The sequence below is a fragment of the Capra hircus genome, chromosome 5 (genome assembly GCF_001704415.2).
Source record: "Capra hircus breed San Clemente chromosome 5, ASM170441v1, whole genome shotgun sequence".
Classification (NCBI taxonomy): domain Eukaryota; kingdom Metazoa; phylum Chordata; class Mammalia; order Artiodactyla; family Bovidae; genus Capra; species Capra hircus.
Window position 1 is genome coordinate 83,028,367 of NC_030812.1, and position 21,674 is coordinate 83,050,040.

Sequence of the window (21,674 nt, forward strand, 5' to 3'; positions counted from 1 at the left end):
AAGCACTTCACACCTGGAGATGGTTTTTGTCAAAAAGACAAGCAATAACAAGTGTTAGTGAAGATGCTGGGGAAAGGGAATCCTTTCACACTGTTGGTAGGAATGTAAAATAGAGTCAAAATCTGCAAAAGATAATGATGAATCTTCACTGTCTGTAATTTTTATAAGTAGGAAAAAATCAGTGAGGATAAAAATAACACAATTATTGCTGATACTTTAATTGAGACATATAAAACCCTATACTCAACAAATTCAGAATATGCACTTTTTTTCAAAAGCAATAAAAAAACTTTACAAAAATGGACCATATGCTTTCCATGAGGTAATAAAATTTCAAATAAATTATTCAAAGTATGAACTCTGGCCACAGAGGGATTTAATTAAAACTTACTAACAAAAAACAACTTGAAAATCTTTATATGTTTGGAAATTAAGCAGCAGCTATCTAAAAAACTATGTAAATTCAAAAATATATATTTAAATAAATGATAATGAAAATACTGAATAGTAACATTTATGGAATAAAGTTCTGCCTATATTAGAAAATAAAAATATGATGTAATTGTCTAACTATCCATCTCAAGTATTCACAAAAATAATAGAAAACTAAACCCAAAGCAAATTTTAAAATGTATAATAAAGAGAATCAAAAGCCAGTGATTGGTTCTTTAAAAAGACTGAGCAAATTATTGAGGGGAAAAATATATAGACCAGCCAAATAACCAGTGTTAGTAACGAAAAGGAGATAACATCATGGATTCCACCAACATCAAAGAGACTATAGGAAAACACAGCTTACCAGAAATCAATGAAGAAGAAATAGAAAATATAATCAGCCCTATAACTATTACTACCCAGTAAGTAAAGTCCAGAATCAAAATATTTCATTAATAAATTCTGCACAGGACATAAGGAAATCATAATGCCAATCCTGAGCAATGGAAAAAGAGAAAACATTTACCAACTTGTGTTAAGAGACCAACATAACCTTTCTCTTCTTTTTTTGGACAAGGTAATGGCTATGATTCCCTGTGTTGTACAATGTATTACTGATGCTTACTTATTTTATACATAGTAGTTTTTATCTTTTAACCCCTCTTCACCACTGGTAACCACTAGTTTGTTTTCTAAATCAGTGAGTCTGTTTCTGTTTTGCTACATACATTCATTTGTATTATTTTTTTAGATTCCACATATAGGTAATATTGTATCCCAACTCAGGGATCAAACCCAGGTCTCCTGCATTGCACACAGACAGATTCTTTACTGACTGAGCTATGACGGAAGCTTTTTTATGGCTGAGTAATATTCTAGAGTGTGTGTGTGTGTGTGTGTGTGTGTGTGTATGTGTGTGTTTCTCTCTCTCTCTCTCTCTCCCTCTCTCTCTCTCTCTCTCTCTCTATATATATATATATATATAACACACACACACACACACACATATATATATATATAAAACACATCTTCTTTATCCATTCTTGGACACTTGAGTTACTTCCATATATTGGCTATTGTAAATAGTGCTGCTGGGAATATTGGGATGCATGTATTCTTACAAATCAGTGTTTTCATCTTTTCCAGATGCATACCCAGAATTGGAATTGCTGGATCATCTGATAGTTCTATTTTTAGTTTTTTGAGAACCCTGCATACGGTTTTCCACAGTGACTGAACCAATGTACATTCCCCACCAACAGTGTACAGGTGTTCCCTTCCCCCCCACATCCTTCCCAACATTTGTTATCTGTAAACTTTTTAATGATAGTCTTTCTTATAGATGTAATACAATAGCTCATTGTTGATTTGATTTGCGTCTCTCTAGTAATTAGCAATATTGAGCATCTTTTCATGTACCTGTTAGCCATCTGTATGTATTCTTTGGAAAAATATCTATTCAGATCTTCTGCCCATTTTTACTGGGTTATTTGTTTTTTGATTTTGAGTTGTATGAGCTGTTTATATATTTTTGTGTATTAACATTTTGTTCATTGTCATTTGCGAATATTTTCTCCCATTCTATAGGCTGTATTTTCATTTTGTTTATGGTTTCTTTTGCTGAGTAAAAGTTTAAAGTTTAATTAAGTTCTATTTGTTTATTTTTACTTTTATTTCAGAGACCAGCATAACCTTCATACCAAAACCTGACAAGACTATTACCAGAAAGGAAGATTGCAGGTAATCCATTCTTTTCAGATTTATCCCTACAGTCAGTGCAACCGCAAACACAATCTAAGCTGGTATTTTTACAATTGACAAAGTGAAAGTGAAAGTCATTCGGTTGTGTCCGACTCTTTGTGACTCCCTGGACTATATAGTCCATGGGATTCTCCAGGCCAGAATACTGGAGTGGGGAGCCTTTCTCTTCTCCAGGGGATCTTCCCGACCCAGGGACCGAACCCAGGTCTCCCGCATTGCAGGCGGATTCTTTACCAGCTGAGCCACAAAGGAAACCCATAATTGACAAGATTATTCTAAAAATTCACATGGAAATCAAAGAATCTAGAATGGTCATGATACTATTAAATTTTTTTGAAAGACCTGTGTACAATACTGGGGCTTCGCAAGTGGCTCAGTGGTAAAGAATCTGCCTGCTGATGCAGGAGATGAGGGAAGAGCCCCTGGAGAAGGAAATGGTAACCCACTCCAGTATGAAATCCCATGGACAGAAGAGCCTAGCAGGCTACAGTCCATGGGGTCTCAAAGAGTAGGACACAACTTAGCGACTAAAACAACAACACAAAGTATGCTACAAAGTTATCTTAATTAAGACAGTGGGGTAATGGCACAGGATAGACAAATATACTCTACTCATAAAATGCATCTTTCAGAGAGTGAAAATATAAATTATAATCTGAGAGACTATATTTGCAATACATAAATCCAGCAAAGAAATTTGATCTGGAATAAAGAGCGCCTATGAATCCAAAAAAGAAAAAGAAAAACACAACATACTCTTACATACAAATAGAAGGAAGAAACTCCTGAAATATCCTGTTCAGTTCAGTTCATTCGCTCAGTTGTGTCCAACTCTTTGTGACCCCATGTACTGTAGCACACCTGACCTCCCTATCCATCACCAACTCCCAGAGCTTGTTCAAATTCATGTCCATCAAGTCAGTCATATCACCCAAGGAAATATTCTGTAATTAATCTAACTATTGGCATTGTTGTTGTTTAGTCCTTAAGGCATGTCTGACTCTTTTGTGATCCCTTGGACTGTAGCCCAGCAAGCTCCTCTATCCATGGGATTCTCCAGGCAAGAATGGAGTGGGCTGCCATTTCCTTCTCCAGGGGATCTTCCTGACCCCGGGAGTAAACCGTCATCTCCTGCATTGGCAGGTGGATTCTTTACCACGAAGCCACCAGGGAAACCCATGTAGTGCATACTGAGAGTGTATTCTACTCCTTGGCCTGGGTTCACAGCCCTCTCTGATCTGGTCTCCGCTATGTATCTGACTCTACCTAGCACTGCACACTCAGGTCGTCTCTCTGCCTCAGCCATTAGTATGCCTACACCATGCCTATCCCAGATTTGGATGCTCGCAGAAAAAGTACATTCAATACTGTCAAGTCACAACAAATAATTAATATGTCTCTGTTGAGTGAATGCATGCATGAAAGAATAAAATAATATCTTCCTTCTTGTTCTCTGCTTTTCAAAATCCTATCTATCCTTTGAGGTCCATACATACCGCATATCCCATCTCTTCTGTGAAGGCGTTCCTACTAATTCTCTGAGTTCTTCTAGCTCTTAACAGAACTATCCTTTGATTTGTATCACATTCTGTAATGCATTAATTTATTTTCATATTCACAGATACTATTGTCCCATCAAAAGAATAAATTCCAGAAGAGCAAGGAACATATCTGTCATCCATTTATGTTATAAAGTATCTGTCCAACTGTCTTATAACCAGTGGTGCTCAATATTTTTCAGGGAAAGAAGTGTAATGATGAAAAATGCAGTCCCGAAATTCAAATAGATCTGAACTCTGGCCTTGGTTTTGCTGTGTGACTCTGGGCAGTTACCTGACCGCTCTGTCGGTTTTCTCATCTGTGAAAGATGGAAAATAACACATCTTGTCCTACTCTTTGTGATCCCATGGACTGTAGCCCTGCCAGGCTCCTCTGTCCATGGGATTTTCCTGGCAAGAATACTAGAGTGGGTTACCATTTCCTCCTCCAGGGGATCTTCCCCACCTAGGGATCAAACCTACATCTCCTGAGTCTCCTTCATTGGCAGGCAAATTCTTCACCACTGTGCCACCTGGTAAGCCTATAATATACGTCATACAAATAGGAAATACATGTTAAATGATTGCTGCAATTCATGGGGTCACAAGGAGTCGGACATAACTGAGTGACTGAACTGAACTGAACTGAGCAGTAGTAGTAGTATTCAGTATTAAATATGGGCTCTGACTTGTAAAAGCATTCACTCTGAAAATTAAGAGAGACAAACATGAACACAGAACAGTAACCATAAAACTAAGAATAATAGAACAGCCAAAGAAAATTTCCAGCATGTAAAAATGTCCAGCTTGTCTCTCTTCTCCTGCAGACTAATCTACACGTGGCCAAAGGTCTTCAGGGAGTTCTGTTTCCTAACACTGCAGGAATTTTCTCATTCCATCTCAGATGTCTGCTTTCTCCCCTCTTTCTTATATACAGGGTCTCAAACAAATGACACAGGATAGCTTCAAGCACAGTATTATCCACCCCAGTAATTTCTTTTCTGTCCATAGTGAAGGTCAGAAGTGTCCTTCTCTTGCAAAAGACATAATGCAAACCTCAGGGTTCTTCTATCCTCAGGATCCTCTCCATTTCTCCTGTCTCATTAGCACAGGAGGATAAAAGCTGCTACACAAGCTACATTTAATTTACTGATTTACATTTATCTATACTTCAAATTAAATGGTTAGATAGTATCACCGACTCAATAGCAAACTCTGAGAGATAGAAGACAGAGGAGCCTGGCATGCTACAGTCCACGGGGTCACAAAGAATCGGACACAACTTTGCAACTGAATGACAACAAAGATACTTCTCAAAAATTATTCTCCTGACAATAATGAAAGCATCTTCATTTATGTATCTAGTATTCTCACGGGGTTTCTCAAGAGTGACTGATCCATCCTTAGTAAACTGTACCCCTTATTGCCACCTATTGCCATCATTATCATCAATGATGAATAATGCTGAAAGTAGCTACCATAGATAAAATCTGTTATGTGTGCCCTAACCAAGGAGGAAGGGGTGAGTCAGAATTGAGGCCCCTTCTTGCCTGGATGTGCTTCCACACTGAGTTGGGAGAGGCTCCATTCAGTCTTATATTTGTGCCTAACACCATGGGCAGATCCCATATTCAGGTTTCTAATAACTCTCTTTCATACTCCTTTAATCCATGGCTACTCACACTTGTTCCCAAGGAGCGCTAGTGTTCCAAGCTGTAGAGAGCAAGCGTTTGACTGTAATATTGAATGATTGCCTTTACCCTGTTTGCAAAGGAAAAATGTTAATGGATCACATATTCTCAATTCAAATTTTTTTCTCCAATCATTTTTTACAAGTCCTTGTCTCCAGACACCACTTTCCTGCTTAAGGTTGCCAGTAGATGAGAGAAGAAAATGAAATTGCAAATTCCTATGAAGAAGAAATCTCAAAACCAATCATTTGCTCTTGGCTGAACACTTTGTTGGATGATATATTTTATTTTAAGATGTGTGAGCTGGTAGTTGTGAGTTTATATGATATCCAAATAATATAGGTGCATTTCTTTTTGCTAGTAAATATATATATAAAAGTAGGGTGTAGAGGAAGTAAAAATGTATTGATCTGTATTTTTGAAAATATTTAACAAAGAAAATGTTCTGCAAATAAGAGCGTATGTTCTGGATCTCTGTCCTTCTGAACAAGTCTGAGATGCCCTGTCTCAGAATAGATATTTTATTCCTCCAAAGAAAGTGGATAGAAATGATTAATGGATAAAGGCTGAGACTCAGTATATGTACTTATTTATTTTACGTGTAATTACATGTATCTATGTAGTTATTTATGAACTGTTGCTGAAACTGATATGAATGTTTGAGGATTCAAGCTATTGTTTGACATTTAGTATCGCGTAAACAAATCTGAGTTCTTACTGTTGTTTGGCAATAGAATTTTGTGATTGGGAAGGGCCATGAAGGTATTCAGAGAAAGATATCTGAAACTTGAAACTCCCAATAACTGGCCCTCTGTCCTTTCCTGTGAACACCTCCAGCAGGACCTTCACGTGACCCTGACTTCAAGGTGAAATAATAGCATCTCTGTTCAAGGCTGTGTTATTACATGTGGATTTGTGTGAAGGATATGAAGCAATACAGCACATTTTTAGACTAGCAAAATGCTTTACAATAGGAATTTGTACTATAATATGAAAATTATATTGTGAAAATGTAACCCTATATATACAAATTCTTTGAATCATAGATAGTGGAGCAAGATCATGTTTTAAATTGTAGTCTTCAATTACATGATACTCAATTTGGAAATTTCCATCCATGGTCTGAGAGGGGAAGAAAATTCTCTTTATATATACTACCTTCATTCGCACAAGACATTTTATTTATATTACTGATTTAATCAAAATCTCCTACTGTGCAAATGTTCTCCATATGGGGAAACAGAAGACCAGAGTGCATAAAGCCAGCTCTTTGTGTCTTTCAACTTTTAAAAAATTATGGACATATAATGTTTTGCCTATTTTTTTTTAGATTACAGAATATGTATTTTTTTAAATCAAGGTAAAAGCTCACAATATAAAACTCAGTTATCATCATCTTATTTTGTCCTATATATACTCTTTCAATTTCTCATGCAAAATTCTGATGTCTTCCCAATAGAGGATATGGCCAAAGAGAAATGACACAGAGTCTGGACAATGGGAGAGAGTGATCTGAGACCATAGCAAAGAGAAAGATCAGGACTGAGCTGGTTCAGGGGCAGAGAAGTAGTTACGCAGTTTCCTTGGAAGGAGTTAGGAAGCTATTGGACAGTAATTACCACAGAGAAACAGGGAGTAGAGTGAAGGGGATTTTGTAAGAAATGGATGTGACACCAAATCCTGGCTCAGCCATCCAGTGGCCGTATAACCTTGGAAGAGATTTTCATCTCTCTGGACTGCCACTTCCTCACATGGGGAGACTCCCATCTTCCAGAGCTGTAGTGAAAGGACCTGCGTGAGGCCGGTGAACCTCATGAACAGTGTTTTTGCTTTTCCCTTCCAGCTCTAACTTGACTCTGTCCTTCCTGAATTAGAGACAGCCATGATGATGCTGTTATCAATGTAATGCGTCTGTTGGTGTTCTTGTTCGGTTGCCCAGTCATGTCCGACTCTACGACTCCATGGACTGCAGCACATCAGGCTTCCCTGTCCTTCACTGTCTCCCAAGTTCATGTCCATTGCATCGGTGATGCCATCCAGCCATCTCATCCTCTGACACCCTCTTCTCTTTTTGCCCTCTATCTTTCCCAACATCAGGGACTTTCCCAGTGAGTCAGCTGTTCACATCAGATGACTGAAGCTTCAGTATCTGGCCTTCCAATGAATGCAGAGTCTACACATCCCCAAATGACCCTCCCTTTTCACTACAGAGAATTTCAAAATTTATAGAAAAAAGAAACAAAATGTATAACAAACCTCCATGTACCCATTACCCAGCTTCAACAATTACAAGTCATTGCCATCTTTTTCATTCACAACTCCATCCACTCCCTATTTTCTGCATTATTTTGAAGCAAATCTAGACATCATATCATTTTATCTACAATGTTTCAGCATGTATCTCTAAACAAGGAATCTTTTTTTAAAAATACAGTCATAATACCATTGTTGGTTGTTTTGTTGCTAAGTCGTGTCTGACTCTTTAGCAACCCCATGGACTGTAGCCCACCAGGCTCCTCTACCCATGGGATTCCCCACGCAAGAATACTGGAATGGGTTGCCATTTTTCTTCTCTACATAATACCATAATGCACCTTAAATATTTAACAGTTAGTCCATAATATTATTAAGTATCCAGTGTACTTAAATTTCCAATGTCTTTTGCATTTTTTAGTTTGCTTGAATTCAGATATGTTATATCCACAAATTACACAGGTTGTCTTTAAAATATCTTGATCAATTAACGTGCTCTTCTGTTCTCTTTATTTTATGTAAATTAGAAGATCATCAGATTCATGTTGATTTTGTTATTGTTGTTGCTACTGTTATTGCCTATATCAGATAAGTTATATCACATGAACACACCAAGTGATATTGCCTTTGATGATGTAATTTTTCCAACTGATGAACAACTTTTGGAAAAGGTCTGAACAAACCAATCTATAATCTTCCCTCACTGTAAATAATGCATAGTTACTTTCTGGAAAATATTAAAATGTACAAAAATATTTTTCACTTATATATAATACAGAGTTGGGCTTTAGACTCAGATAATTATAAATTAGTTTTCATCTCCATGAATGTCTAGCAAGTCGGATGGTACATGGGAAAATTCTTTACCAAGGAGGATTATCTGCGACGTTGTAGAAAGCCTAACACTTCTGGATCCTGTCCACTGAATGCCAGTAGCAACCCACCAAATCTTTATGACTACTACTAATGTCCCTTCATGGGATTTCCTGGTGGGTCAGACAGCAAAGAATCTGCCTGTGATGTGGGAGACCCAGGTTCAGTCCCTGGGAGATCCTCTGGAGAAGGGAATGGCTACCCACTCCAATATTCTTGCCTGGAGAATTCCATGGACAGAGGAGCCTGAACAACGTCCCCTCACATTCACAAAATTCCCTGTGATTCACTTCATCTCCTGTTGAAAACTATTGGCTTCGTTTGAGAAGCAGCAAAAGAGGAAACTTATTTTAATTGCATGTATGCTCTAGCTTGGGAAGTAGATAAAGAAAACGTCTTGTGTGGGGAATAACTATTGAAACCTTCACAATATTAAAGCTTTTCAACATTTTTCTCCATTGGCAGGTTTTTGTTTCTCCAAACAATGTTGGAAAATGTGGATAGGTTTTCTGATAAAACAAATGATATCATAATGACATCATGGGAATATATGTAGTTCAAGTACAAAATTGTTTAATAGCTAGGAAACCATCCACATAGGAAGATGTAAGGAAACTGGGATGGTGGCAAAAAGTAATAAATGCATTTTAATTCTTTTCTGAACATAAATATAAATTTATAAATCTCTTTGTGTTGATATAATTGGCTTATAATTCTAATAAGGAATTTCCCTTCATCTCTGAGATGAAGAAAATATAGTCAAATGTTTGCTCTCCTCAAGTTGACTTGTATCATTATGTGATATACTTCTTTCCTTTTTCTTTTATTAAAACAGTTACTTTCTTCATTGTCCTTTGTATTGATATTTACATACTATGCATCATTCCAAGATGGAAGCCATTTTCTAATCTAAATTAGGAGATATTTTATCATTATTCCTTGAGGCAGGAATTGTTTGTTCATAGTATCTTGATGGTTCCTGGTAATAGTAAATGCTTGTTTAAATATCTATTGAATGAACTTACTCATCCAGTAATCATCATTGATATATCTTATTACTATGCACAATTATGTACTTTCATGTGTGTTAATTGTATCCCCATGCCATTATTATTATGACACACTAAAGGTGGATCTTTTACTCAAGGTAGAATCTTAACTGAGTGATCTCTTCTAAATCATATCGCTGGAATAACTAGGAGAAGAATTTAGAACTCCTGGCTTTGGTTTCATTATTTCCACCAATAGGTTTCTTTTCGCCTCAAAATATACACGTTTTCTGTTTGTGCTGCCTAGTTGTTGCCATGTCTTCAAATAGCATTTGTCAAAACAAATGAACCAACCCCCCTCCACCCCCAGAACGGTGAGTAACTCCCCCCAGATTTGCATACTAGCTTTAACCCTCAGAAATTCAAAATAGGATAACAAACATTTTGATGACAAAATTTGCCTGGTAGGAGAAATGGCTCTCTTAAAAGTGATTTACGTTATTTGATGTGTGCAAACTGCAAAGCAGGTACAGTATTAACACAGCAATTGTTCAGAGGCTGGAACTTTGTAACTATGGAGACGCTACCTCACAGTGTTCTAACAGGCAGGATCAGCCAGATGTGAAAGTTGTGATCATAAAGGTAGCTTTGCTGGGTTACCGCCCTGTCTCTTGAGCTGCCTCCAGTGAGTGCTGCACACCTTTGTCTTGATTTGTTTAACATTCTTAGCCAGTATCAGTATTGGCTATGTCGGTACTTACACATTCACATTAGAATCCTGGCATCAGCTTGGTGAAGAAATCATGATGTCTGGAGAGTGCTTTAAGGTAGTTAGATTAACAAGTGAGGTCACTTGAAAAAGAAAATCTGCCTTGAATCTCAGTTCTCTTCATTGTCTAATGCCATAATTTATTTTTCCAGAAAAGAAAAGATTCTTGTTTTCCAGCCAGTGCAAGAGACTCAGAAACTATTCAGGAAATGTCGGTGGTGCTGCAGAGTGGAGTCCATGAGACAGAAAAGATGGAGACTCAAGCACAGTAAGAAAGTCACAAATGAGTTTCAGAGGATGAGGATGGAGCATTTGACCTTTTTATTTCAAAACGGCTTATAAAATAGAACTAGAATCGAGTCTACAAATCTCTTAAAATTAATGATAACATACTACAGTTTCCTCAACCACTGTTTTATAATGTTTAGTCCCTGAGTAATAAAAAAATTCACCTAGACAGATCTCCATCATATCAGACCTGGTAGAGTTTCCAAAACTCATATCTAAACATGTTAAAGTAATTGGCAAACAGTTTCTTTTTAAAACTACTTTACTAACAGAGAACTGCTGGAGAATTTTGCTTTAGGAAATGTCTAGGAGGATGTTAAAATTACAACTCTCTGTTTTTTACTACTAATGTAAATCATTTTATCAACTACAGCATCAGCATTTGTTTTCCAGTGTTTTGTTAAAAAATGATCTTTAAGAAAAACAGCCATATGTTAATGCATATATATGGAACCTAGAAAGATGATACTGATGACTCTATTTGCAGGGTGGCAGTGGAGACACAGACATAGAGACCAGGCTTGTGGACACAGTGGGGGAAGAAGAGGGAGGGACGAATTGAAAGAGTAACATGGAAACACGTAGATTACCATATGTAAAACAGATAGCCAGTGGGAATTTGCTGTATGACACTGGGAGCTCAAACCTGGCGCTCTGTGACAACCTAGAGAGCTGGGAGGGAGGGGACATTTGTATATCTATGGCTGATTCATGATGATGTATGGCAGAAACTAACATAATATTGTAAAGCAATTATCCTCCAATTAAAAATGTTTCAGTTCAGTTCAGTCACTCAGTTGTGTCTGACTCTTTGTGACCCCATGAATCACAGTACGCCAGGCCTCCCTGTCCATCACCAGCTCCCGGAGTTCACTCAGACTCATGTCCATCGAGTCAGTGATGCCATCCAGCCATCTCATCCTCTGTCGTCCCCTTTTCCTCCTGCCCCCAATCCCTCCCAGCGTCAGAGTCTTTTCCAATGAGTCAACTCTTCGCATGTGGTGGCCAAAGTACTGGAGTTTCAGCTTTAGCATCATTCCTTCCAAAGAATACCCAGGGCTGATCTCCTTTAGAATGGACTGACTGGATCTCCTTGCAGTCCAAGGGACTCTCAAGAGTCTTCTCTAACACCACAGTTCAAAAGCATCAGTTCTTTGGTGCTCAGCTTTCTTCACAGTCCAACTCTTGCATTCATACATGACCACTGGAAAAACCATAGCCTTGACTAAATGGACCTTTGTTGGCAAAGTAAGTCTCTGCTTTTCAATATGATATCTAGGTTGGTCATAACTTTTCTTCCAAGGAGTAAGCGTCTTTTAATTTCACGGCTGCAGTCACCATCTGCAGTGATTTTGGAGCCCCCCAAAATAAGTCTGACACTGATTCCACTGTTTCCTCATCTATTTCCCATGAAGCGAAGGGACCAGAGGCCATGATCTTAGTTTTCTGAATGTTGAGCTTTAAGCCAACTTTTTCACTCTTATCTTTCACTTTCATCAAGAGGCTTTTGAGTTCCTCTTCACTATCTGCCATAAGGGTGATGTCATCTGCATATCTGAGGTTATTGATATTTCTCCCAGCAATCTTGATTCCAGCTTATGCTTCTTCCAGCCCAGCGTTTCTCATGATGTACTCTGCATACAAGTTAAATAAGCAGGGTGACAATATACAGCCTTGACGTACTCCTTTTCCTATTTGGAACCAGTCTGTGGTTCCATGTCCAGTTCTAACTGTTGCTTCCTGATCTGCATATAGGTTTCGCAAGAGGCAGGTCAGGTGGTCTGGTTAAATGATCTTTAATATTGAATATACACAATTTTTAAAGCCAATGTTACTTTGGGCTTAGATGTCTTGTGTTTACTGATCAGTTCAAGTCCATTTTTAAAATATTTGTTCTTAGAGGTCATCTGAGAAATATTAATAACTCTTGTCAATATGACCAATGCCACATTGAAATAACATTGAAATGCTGGAATTGAATATTTATAACTACCTCTGCTTTCGTGTTAACTAGTTACATAGGAAGCAAAATACCAAGTAAGAGCTTGGAAAATTCCACATGGGAAAGGCAAACCTAACCAAGCACCAGGAAGAAAGTCTCTCATCTTCCAAAAGGAGTCTAATAGGTCTGTGAGGGCAGGTTTCAAACAGTGGGCTGCCCCATGCTCATCTCTTCCTGAAATGTTTTGGCTTTTCCAACAGTGCATGCTGCCATTAGAAACTTCTTGTTCAGCTACAAAAATAAGAACCCCCCTGTGGCCCTAGACCAGATTTCTTTGATCACAACATTTGCAAAAGCTCATTGGGAATCTTTCATGGAATTAAATTTATTTGGAAATGCAATTGTTTTACCAAAGGAAGAAAAAAAATCAGAGCTTATAAAATGAACATGCTGAAAAGATATAGTCAGTTGTCTGTAATGAAACCCAGATGTAAGGAACTTTGAAAGAGAAAGGTCCTTTTCCTGCTTATTCTAGACAGTGTCAGGGGAAAATTATGTCATATGATCTGTCTCATTTTAGACAGAGATGAAATGCTTGTGATTTGACAATAGACCTCTGTAGTCTCATTTTCATTACCACCCCTGTCATGCTCAAGAGGGTGTCTTCATGGGTTAGAGCTTCTTTGACGAAAGCTGAGTGGTTGGGAAGCCAGTGGAATGGCATGTGCTGAAGCTTTTAAAGTACTGCACAGTAATAATGCAGGCTTTCCAGGTGTCACTGTGGTAAAGAACCCACCTGCCAATACAGGAGACACAAGAGACATGGGTTCGATCCCTGGGTTGGGAAGATCTCCTGGAGGAGGGCATGGCAACTCACTCCAGTATTCTTGCATAGACAATCTGGTGGACAGAGGAGCCTTGCAGGCTACAGTCCACAGGGTCGCACAGAGTCGGACATGACTAAAGCAACTTAGCATGCAGAGTAATAATGCAGCTGCCAATGCCATCTAATTCTTTTTTAAAGTTGCTTGAGACATCTGTGCCATGTGAGAAGGACACTTAGAGAAGTCTGATTTTGAGTAGAAAGCTCTCCAGATATATAACATTTCTGATGAAGGAACTTACCAATTATAGAATAAAACAACTGTGACTACCTCTTGGTAAACAAAGAGATTGAGAGTAACACCAGAAAGATGGCAGATTAGGAAGTTTCAGGCCTTTGTTCCCTTACATAAAGATTTGGAAAAACAAAAACAAAATAGTACTGGCTCAAATAACATTATGGGAACTCTGGAAAATGAGATCAATATAGAGATGGTGTGTAGAGGCAAAACAGTTAGTTCATAACTTATAGACATGTGGCCCCCAGGAAGGCGGGGCTTAGGCTGGCCATGAATCTGGTTTTTCAGAGCTAAAGGATGGGACTCCAGGACCTTGCATTAAAAACACACACGGTCACAGGCACATGGATTGCTTTGAGGTTACTGAGAAAAGCCTCAATGTGAGTCATAAAACGCAGTTGTCATAAGCCTTTTCATGAGCTACTCCATGAAAATATTGTTTTACTCATAAAATATCTGTATTGTGGTTTAGGGACTTTGTTTAAATCAATGCATACTATACTTTTATATTTATAAAAAAATCTCTTTATTCATAGTAAGATTTACTTACAAAAATAATGCCTGAAGAGTAAGTCTTTCTTCTCTCTTTTGTGCTATTCCCTTCAGCATCCACACACACACATACACAAATACACACACACGTACACATGTGAGCTGTATTTGTAGTTATTAATATGTAGCATGTATTTGAAAGCATACATTAACTGTAGATTCTTTATAAATGCAAGACAATTAAACAACAAGAGAAATTAAAGGGAAAAGGTATAGTAAACAATGATATATTAAACAGAAGTGATAATCATGTTTTTTCATGTTAATGGAAAGGGGAGATATAATACATGATGAAAGTGGGATGGGTGAATTTAATTCAGATGACCATTATATCTACTACTGTGGGCAAGAATCCCTTGGAAGTAATGCAGCAGCCCTCATAGTCAACAAAAGAGTCCAAAATCCAGTACTCGGGTGCAGTTTCAAAAATGGCAGAATGATCTCTGTTCATTTCCAAGGCAAACCATTCCATTTCGCAGTAATCCAAGTCTATGCCCCAACCACTAGTGCCAAAGAAGCTGAAGCTGAACAGTTCTGTGATGACCTACAAGACCTACTAGAACTAACACCAAAAAAAGATGTCCTTTGCATCAAAGGGGACTAGAATGAAAAAGTAGAAAGTCAAGAGATACCTGGAAAATAGGCAAGTTTGGCATTGGAATACAAAATAAGCAGGGCAAAGGCTAACAGTTTTGCCAAGAGAATGCACTGGCATAGCAAACACCCTCTTCCAACAACACAAGAGACAACTCTACACATGGACATCACCAGATGGTTAATACCAAAATTTGATTATATTCTTTGTAGCTGAAGATAGAGAAGCTCTCTACAGTCAGCAAAAATAAAAGACCGGGAGTTGACTGTGGCTCAGATCATGAACCCTTTATTGCCAAATTCAGAATTAAACTGAAGAAAGTAGGGAAAGCCACTAGACCATTCAGGTATGACCTAAATCAAATCCCTTACAATTATACAGTGGAAGTGAGAAATAGGTACAAGGATTAGATCTGATAGAGTGCCTGAAGAACTATGGATGGAGGTTTATGACATTGTACAGGAGGCAGTGATCAAGACCATCCCCAAGAAAAACAAATGCAAAAGGGCAAAATGGTAGTATGAGGAGGTCTTACAAATAGCTGAGGAAAGAAGAGAAGCGAAAGGCAAAGGTGAAAAGGAAAGATATACTCATCTGAATGCAGAGTTCCAAAGAATAGCAAGGAGAGATAAGAAAGCCTTCAATTAAAATAAATAAATTTAAATTAAAAAAAAAAAAACAAGACACAAAGAGCATTAAAAAAAGAAAAAGAAAGCCTTCCTCAGTGATCAATGCAAAGAAACAGAGAAAAACAATAGAATGGGAAAGACTGGAGATATTTTCAAGAAAATTAGAGATATCAAAGAACATTTCATGCAAGTTGGGCACAATAAAGGACAGAAATGGTGTGGACCTAACAGAAACAGAAGAGATTAAGAAGCGGTGGTAGGAATACACAGAAGAACTATACAAGAAAGATCTTCATGACCCAGATAACCACTGTGGTGTGATCACTCACCTAGAGCCAGACATCCTGGAGTCCAAAGTCATGTGGCTCTTAGAAAACATCACTACAACCAAAGCTAGTGGAGGTAACGGAATTTCAGCCGAGCTGTTTCTAGTTCTAAAAGATGATGCTGTCAAAGTGCTGCACTCAATATGCAAGCAAATTTGGAAAATGCAGCAGTGGCCACAGGAGTGGAAAAGATCTGTTTTCATTCCAATGCCAAAGAAAAGCAATGCCAAAGAATGCTCAAACTACCACACAATTGCACTCATCTCACACGCTAGGAAAGTAATGCTCAAATGTCTCCAAACAAGGCTTCAACAGTATGTGAACTGAGAAATTCCAGATGTTCAAGCTAGATTTAGAAAAGACAGAGGAACCAGAGATCAAATTGCCAACATCCATTGGATCATTAAAAAAGCAAGAGAGTTCCAGAAAAACATCTACTTCTGCTTTATTGGCTATGCCAAAGCCTTTGACTGTGTGGATCACACAAACTGAAAATTCTTCAAGATATGGGACTGCCATACCACCTTGCCTGTCTGCTGAGAAATCTGTATGCAGGTCAAAAAGCAACAGTTAGAACCAGACATGGAACAACGGACTGGTTCCACATTTGGAAAGGAGTATGTCAAGGCTCTATATTGTCATCTTGCTTATTTAACTTATATGCAGAGTATATCATGCAAAATACTGGGCTGGATAAAGTCCTCCTGACTACAATCTTTCCCAGAATCAGGGTCTTTTCCAGTGAGTCAGTTCTTCCCATCAGTTGGCCAATATTGGAGCTTCTGGAATCAAGTTGGAAACAAGATTGCCAGGAGAAATATCAAAACCTCAGATATGCACATGACACCACCCTTATAGCAGAAAGCAAAGAGGAACTAAAGAGCCTCTTGATGAAAGTGAAAGAGGAGAGTGAAAAAATTGGCTTAAAACTCAATGTTCAAAAACCTAAGATCAAGGCATCTGTTCCCATCACTTCATGGCAAATAGATGGGGAAACAGTGAAAACAGTGACAGACTTGATTTTGAGAGGGCTCCAAAATCACTGAAGATGGTGACTACAGCCATGAAATTAAAAGATGCTTACTCCATGGAAGAAAAGCTATGACCAACCTAGACAGCATATGAAAAAGCAGAGACATTACTTTACCAACAAAGGTCCATCTAGTCAAGGCTATGGTTTTTCCAATGGTCATGTATGGATGTGACAGTTGGACTATAAAGAAAGCTGAGCGCAGAAGAATTGATGCTTTTGAACTGTGGTGTTGGAGAAGACTCTTGAGAGTCCCTTGGACTGCAAGGAGATCCAACCAGTCCATTCTGAAGGAAATCAGTCCTGAATATTCATTGGAAAGACTGATGCTGAAGCAGAAGCTCCAATATTGGCCACCTGATGGGAAGAACTGACTCACTGGAAAAGACCCTGATGCTGGGAAAGATTGTAGTCAGGAAGAGAAAAGGACCACAGAAGATAAGATACTTGGATGGCCTCAATGACTTGATGGACATGAGTTTGAGTAAGCTCTAGGAGTTGGTGATAGGGAAGCCTGGCATTCTGCAGTCCCTGGGGTGGCAAAGAGTCGGACAGGACTGAGCGACTTAACTGAACTGAAAAGTGGGATATAAATGGTTTATAGAGTCTCAATTTTGAGTGAAAAGTCCTGGAAGGAAAAAATATTGAATCAGTACATTGTACATCTGAAACTAATATAATATTGGAAATCAATTGTATTTCAATTTAAACATTCTTAATAAAAATAAGAAGCCTGGAAGGAAATGGTAAAAATTTTAGTTGGTGGGATTGTAATAATTTTTATTTTCTTCTTTCAGGTTTTACACTTTTGTAAAGCTATCTGAAATAGGAGTTTATTGATTTTTAAATAGAAAAAAGAAAAGCTTGACTTGATACTGAAGTGTTTTATTCAGATTGTTAAAATTAAAAATATAAGATACTCTTCTTTAGATGCTTAATACCTTTGAAAAGCAAAAACTGGAGTAATAGTAACAGTGAGTGCTTCTTGTGTTCATAGTCTATCATTTTGACCATCTCACTTTGTTATACTCATTTTTGTACGCAGAACAGGAGACTCACGGGACGACTTCCCAAAGAAACTGCCATCTTTAGTGCATTTCTTTCCATCGTCGACAGATTCAGATAGCACGACACTGCCGTGTTCACGGTCTTTCTCTGATGAAATCCTTCTCAGTTACTGTCTGTCTAGCCCTCAAGTTAGTGGAGCAACTCTGTCGACAATTGGACCAAAGCCTCTTCAACCTGCTCGAGGGACCCATTCCAACTCAGAAAACAGCTTGGGTAAGCAAAACGCAAACTTTTTAAGAGTGTTTTTAAAGCATATAGTTTGAGTCATTATATGCCTCGAAGTCAGTTCAGTAGATCAGTCGTGTCTGACTCTTTGAGACCTGATGGATTGCAGCATGCCAGGCCTCCCTGTCCATCACCAACTCCCAGAGCTTACTCAAACTCATGTCCATCAAGTCAGTGATGCCATCCAGCCATCTCATCCTCTGTCGTCCCCTTCTCCTCCTGCCTTCAATCTTTCCAGCATCAGAGTCTTTTTAATGAGTCAGTTCTTTGCATCAGGTGGCCAAAGGATTGGAGTTTCACCTTCAGCATCAGTCCTTCCAAAGAACACCCAGGACTGATCACCTTTAGGATGGACTGGTTGGATCTCCTTGCTGTCCAAGGGACTTTCAAGAGTCTTCTCCAACACCAAAGTTCAAAAGCATCAATTCTTTGGCACTCAGCTTTCTTTATAGTACAACTCTCACATCCATACTACTACTGCAAAAACCTTAGCTTTGACTAGACGGACATTTGTTGGCAAAGTAATGTCTCTGCTTTTTAATATGTTGTCTAGGTTGGTCATAGCTTTTCTTCCAATGAGTAAGCATCTTTTAATTACATGGCTTCAGTCACCATCTGCAGTGATTTTGGAGCCCCCCAAAATCAAATCTGTTACTGTTTCCACTCTTTCTCCAACTATTTGCCATGAAGTGATGGGACCAGATGCCATGATCTTAGTTTTCTGAATGTTGGGCTTTAAGCCAACTTTTTCACTCTTATCTTTCACTTTCATCAAGAGGCTTTTTAGTTCCTCCTCACTTTCTGCCATAAGGGTGGTGTCATCTGCATATCTGAGGTTCTTGATCTTTCTCCCGGCAATCTTGATTTCAGCTTGTGCTTCCTCCAGCCCAGTGTTTCTCATGATGTACTCTGCGTATAAGTTAAAGAAGCAGGGTGACAATATATAGCCTTGACATACTCTTTTTCCTATATGGAACCAGTCTGTTGTTCCATGTCCAGTTCTAACTGTTCCTTCCTGACCTGCATACCGATTTCTCAAGAGGTAGGTCAGGTGGTCTGGTATTCCCATCTCTTTTAGTATTTTCCAGAATGTCTCCAGTATACTCATTTCTTAATGCCATATGCAGAATAATTTAGCTATATTCACCATTGATTCTAGCACTGGAAGTCATATGCAGGTCACGTAAATATATGTGGCCAAACACATCGTCTCTATGATTAAAGTACCTTATCTTGTCCTAATGGTTCATGGATTGACCAATTAGATGATCTAGACTTGCTGGATAACTGAAAGTTTTGTTGTATGGCATTAACTGCCTTTCCTTTGAATGCCACCAGAAAGATTAACAATATTGTCCATATTGTGCTATAGAACTATGGCTTACAGAAGGAAAGACAGCTAAGAGAAAGAAGAAATACAAAGTGCGTAATAAAATGGTGGAGAGAAAGGGAGAAACAATCATTTGGAAACAAGGAAAATGACAGTAATGTTTTGACAGTTGCCGCAATGCACTCAGCAGTCAGTGTTCACACTATGAGGTGTATGTTCCTCACTGCGTTTGAGGAACTTTGAGTTTTCAGCATTTAATGAAAAGACTACTGTCTTTGGAAACCGAAAACCTTGGTTCAAACCTACAACATGAAACATTTGGAATTAAATTAGTTCATTCCCCCTCGAATGAGGATTTGCTTTAATCTTTACATGAGACATTAGTTTAGATATTTGGTATCTCTGAGTCTCATTTTCCATAACCACAAAACGCAGGTTAAAATATCAGCTTCAAGGGCTATTCTAAGTATTAAATGAGATATTTATGAAAATCACCTAGCACATAATAAATGTGCTCAGTAAAGTTAGTTGTGAATCTGAACGTATCTTACCTTCTCATAGAATAGGCTAAATTTGAGGTTTGCTTTACTTCAACTAACAAATTTCAAAATTGTTAGCACAAATACACCCATGACTACTTGATGTCTTCATTTTCCCCTACCATTCTATGCACATCTACAACCTCTATATTTCACTTTGTTTGTGGTATCTTCTTCAGATTTTGACACAGTGTCATACAAGATTTTGACCTTCTGCCATTATTGCCGTATTCCCTGTGCTCCAGTGTTTGTATGCCTAAGGTACATTTTTCAAAGCAGCCTCCTAAGTTCACACTGACCTTGAGTGATGACCAGTATCCCTATGCTTAAAAGTAAAAATACACGTTTTATATCTAAGGAGGTAATATTTCTCATCCTTTGGCACTGTATCATTGTGTATGTTCTCTATTTGGGTTGAACTGTGGCAGCTCTTAGTATGAAGGGAAAAATAAATATATTGGTTTCCCCTTGCAAGATGAGAGTGGTGCTGGGATAGAGTCTTTTCCTTCAGTTACTGTAGATCCTGACTCTGAAGATGGGTATCTGAGTTCTCCAAGACTTGTTTTGCATTTGGTCCATTTCATTTCTAGATGAGATGATAATTGGAACCCAAGATCTATGTGTCTTCTTCCCTTTCAAAGTACAAAGATTTTCATCCCTCAAGATGAGCTGTTAACAATGCTAAACAGTCTCTTTCTTCAAAGAAATTTAAAAATTTAGCAAATACTCACTTGAATAGGAATGAATTAATTTAATTCCAAGTATTTCTTCTAAACAAAATCCCCTAAGGAATCCTCTTTAGGAACTATGTGTTTTTATTTTTTTCATATCTCGCCTTGCTTTGGTTTTGTTAAAGACACAGGAAGATAAAGCACACTCTGCTGCTGCTGCTGCTAAGTCACTTCAGTCGTGTTCGATTCTGTGTGACCCCATAGACAGCAGCCCACCAGGCTCCCCCATCCCTGGGATTCTCCAGGCAAGAACAATGGAGTGGGCTGCCATTTCCTTCTCCACACCCTAGACTGTCTTAATCCTTTGATGATTTTAGACCCAGGGTCATGTCAGCCAAAGTCCCTGTGCTACAACAATCTCTATCATTTATTGAGTACCTGCTAAATGCTAGACACTCATCTATATTATCTGCAATCCTCACACTGCCTCACACAAGGTAGTATTATCCTTATTTTATTTTCAAGAAAATTAGAAGGTTTAAATTATTTTATTTAAATCAGTAAATAACAAAGCTGGGATACAAGTGTGTCTAAATCCAAGACACAGTGCTCTATTTCATCATGATGTCTCTCTGTAATGTTTCTCTCTGCAGATACACAGATTTATCCAGCATGATTCCTTCTATGCAAAATAACGAAACCCATTTTATGTTTGAATCTTAGTATTGAGAATTTTAAAAGAGTAAATTTCCAAGAGGACATTAGAATCTGATTAAGTATTCCTTTATCTTCCTAATACAATATTTCAGTTGATTGGAGGAAATTTAAGTCTGCCTGGCAAAACATACACCATTGGTAGGAAAGAACTCATTTGAGACTTTAATTTATGCATAGCAATTTGGGGAGAAGAGCTAATTATGAAATAGAATAAACTGTACATATCCAAATTTGAGAGACTCAAATGTTTTATCTACTCAAAAACTTACATTGCTTCTACTACAACTTAATTAAATTATAATTATGCTGGTGATTGAGAGTTTTAAGATAAG

General features: G+C 38.1%; 1 protein-coding gene across 1 annotated transcript in view; it reads left to right on the forward strand.

Moving 5' to 3' along the window:
* The window catches only part of LMNTD1 (lamin tail domain containing 1), a 77,577-nt gene that overhangs the window by 1,658 nt on the left and 54,245 nt on the right, over nt 1–21,674 (forward strand). Inside the window, exons 2-4 of the mRNA XM_005680740.3 lie at nt 2,115–2,175; nt 10,462–10,577; nt 17,838–18,073. Coding sequence (XP_005680797.1) covers nt 10,519–10,577; nt 17,838–18,073 — 295 coding nt within the window. The 5' untranslated portion in view covers nt 2,115–2,175; nt 10,462–10,518. The remainder of the gene's footprint in view (nt 1–2,114; nt 2,176–10,461; nt 10,578–17,837; nt 18,074–21,674) is intronic.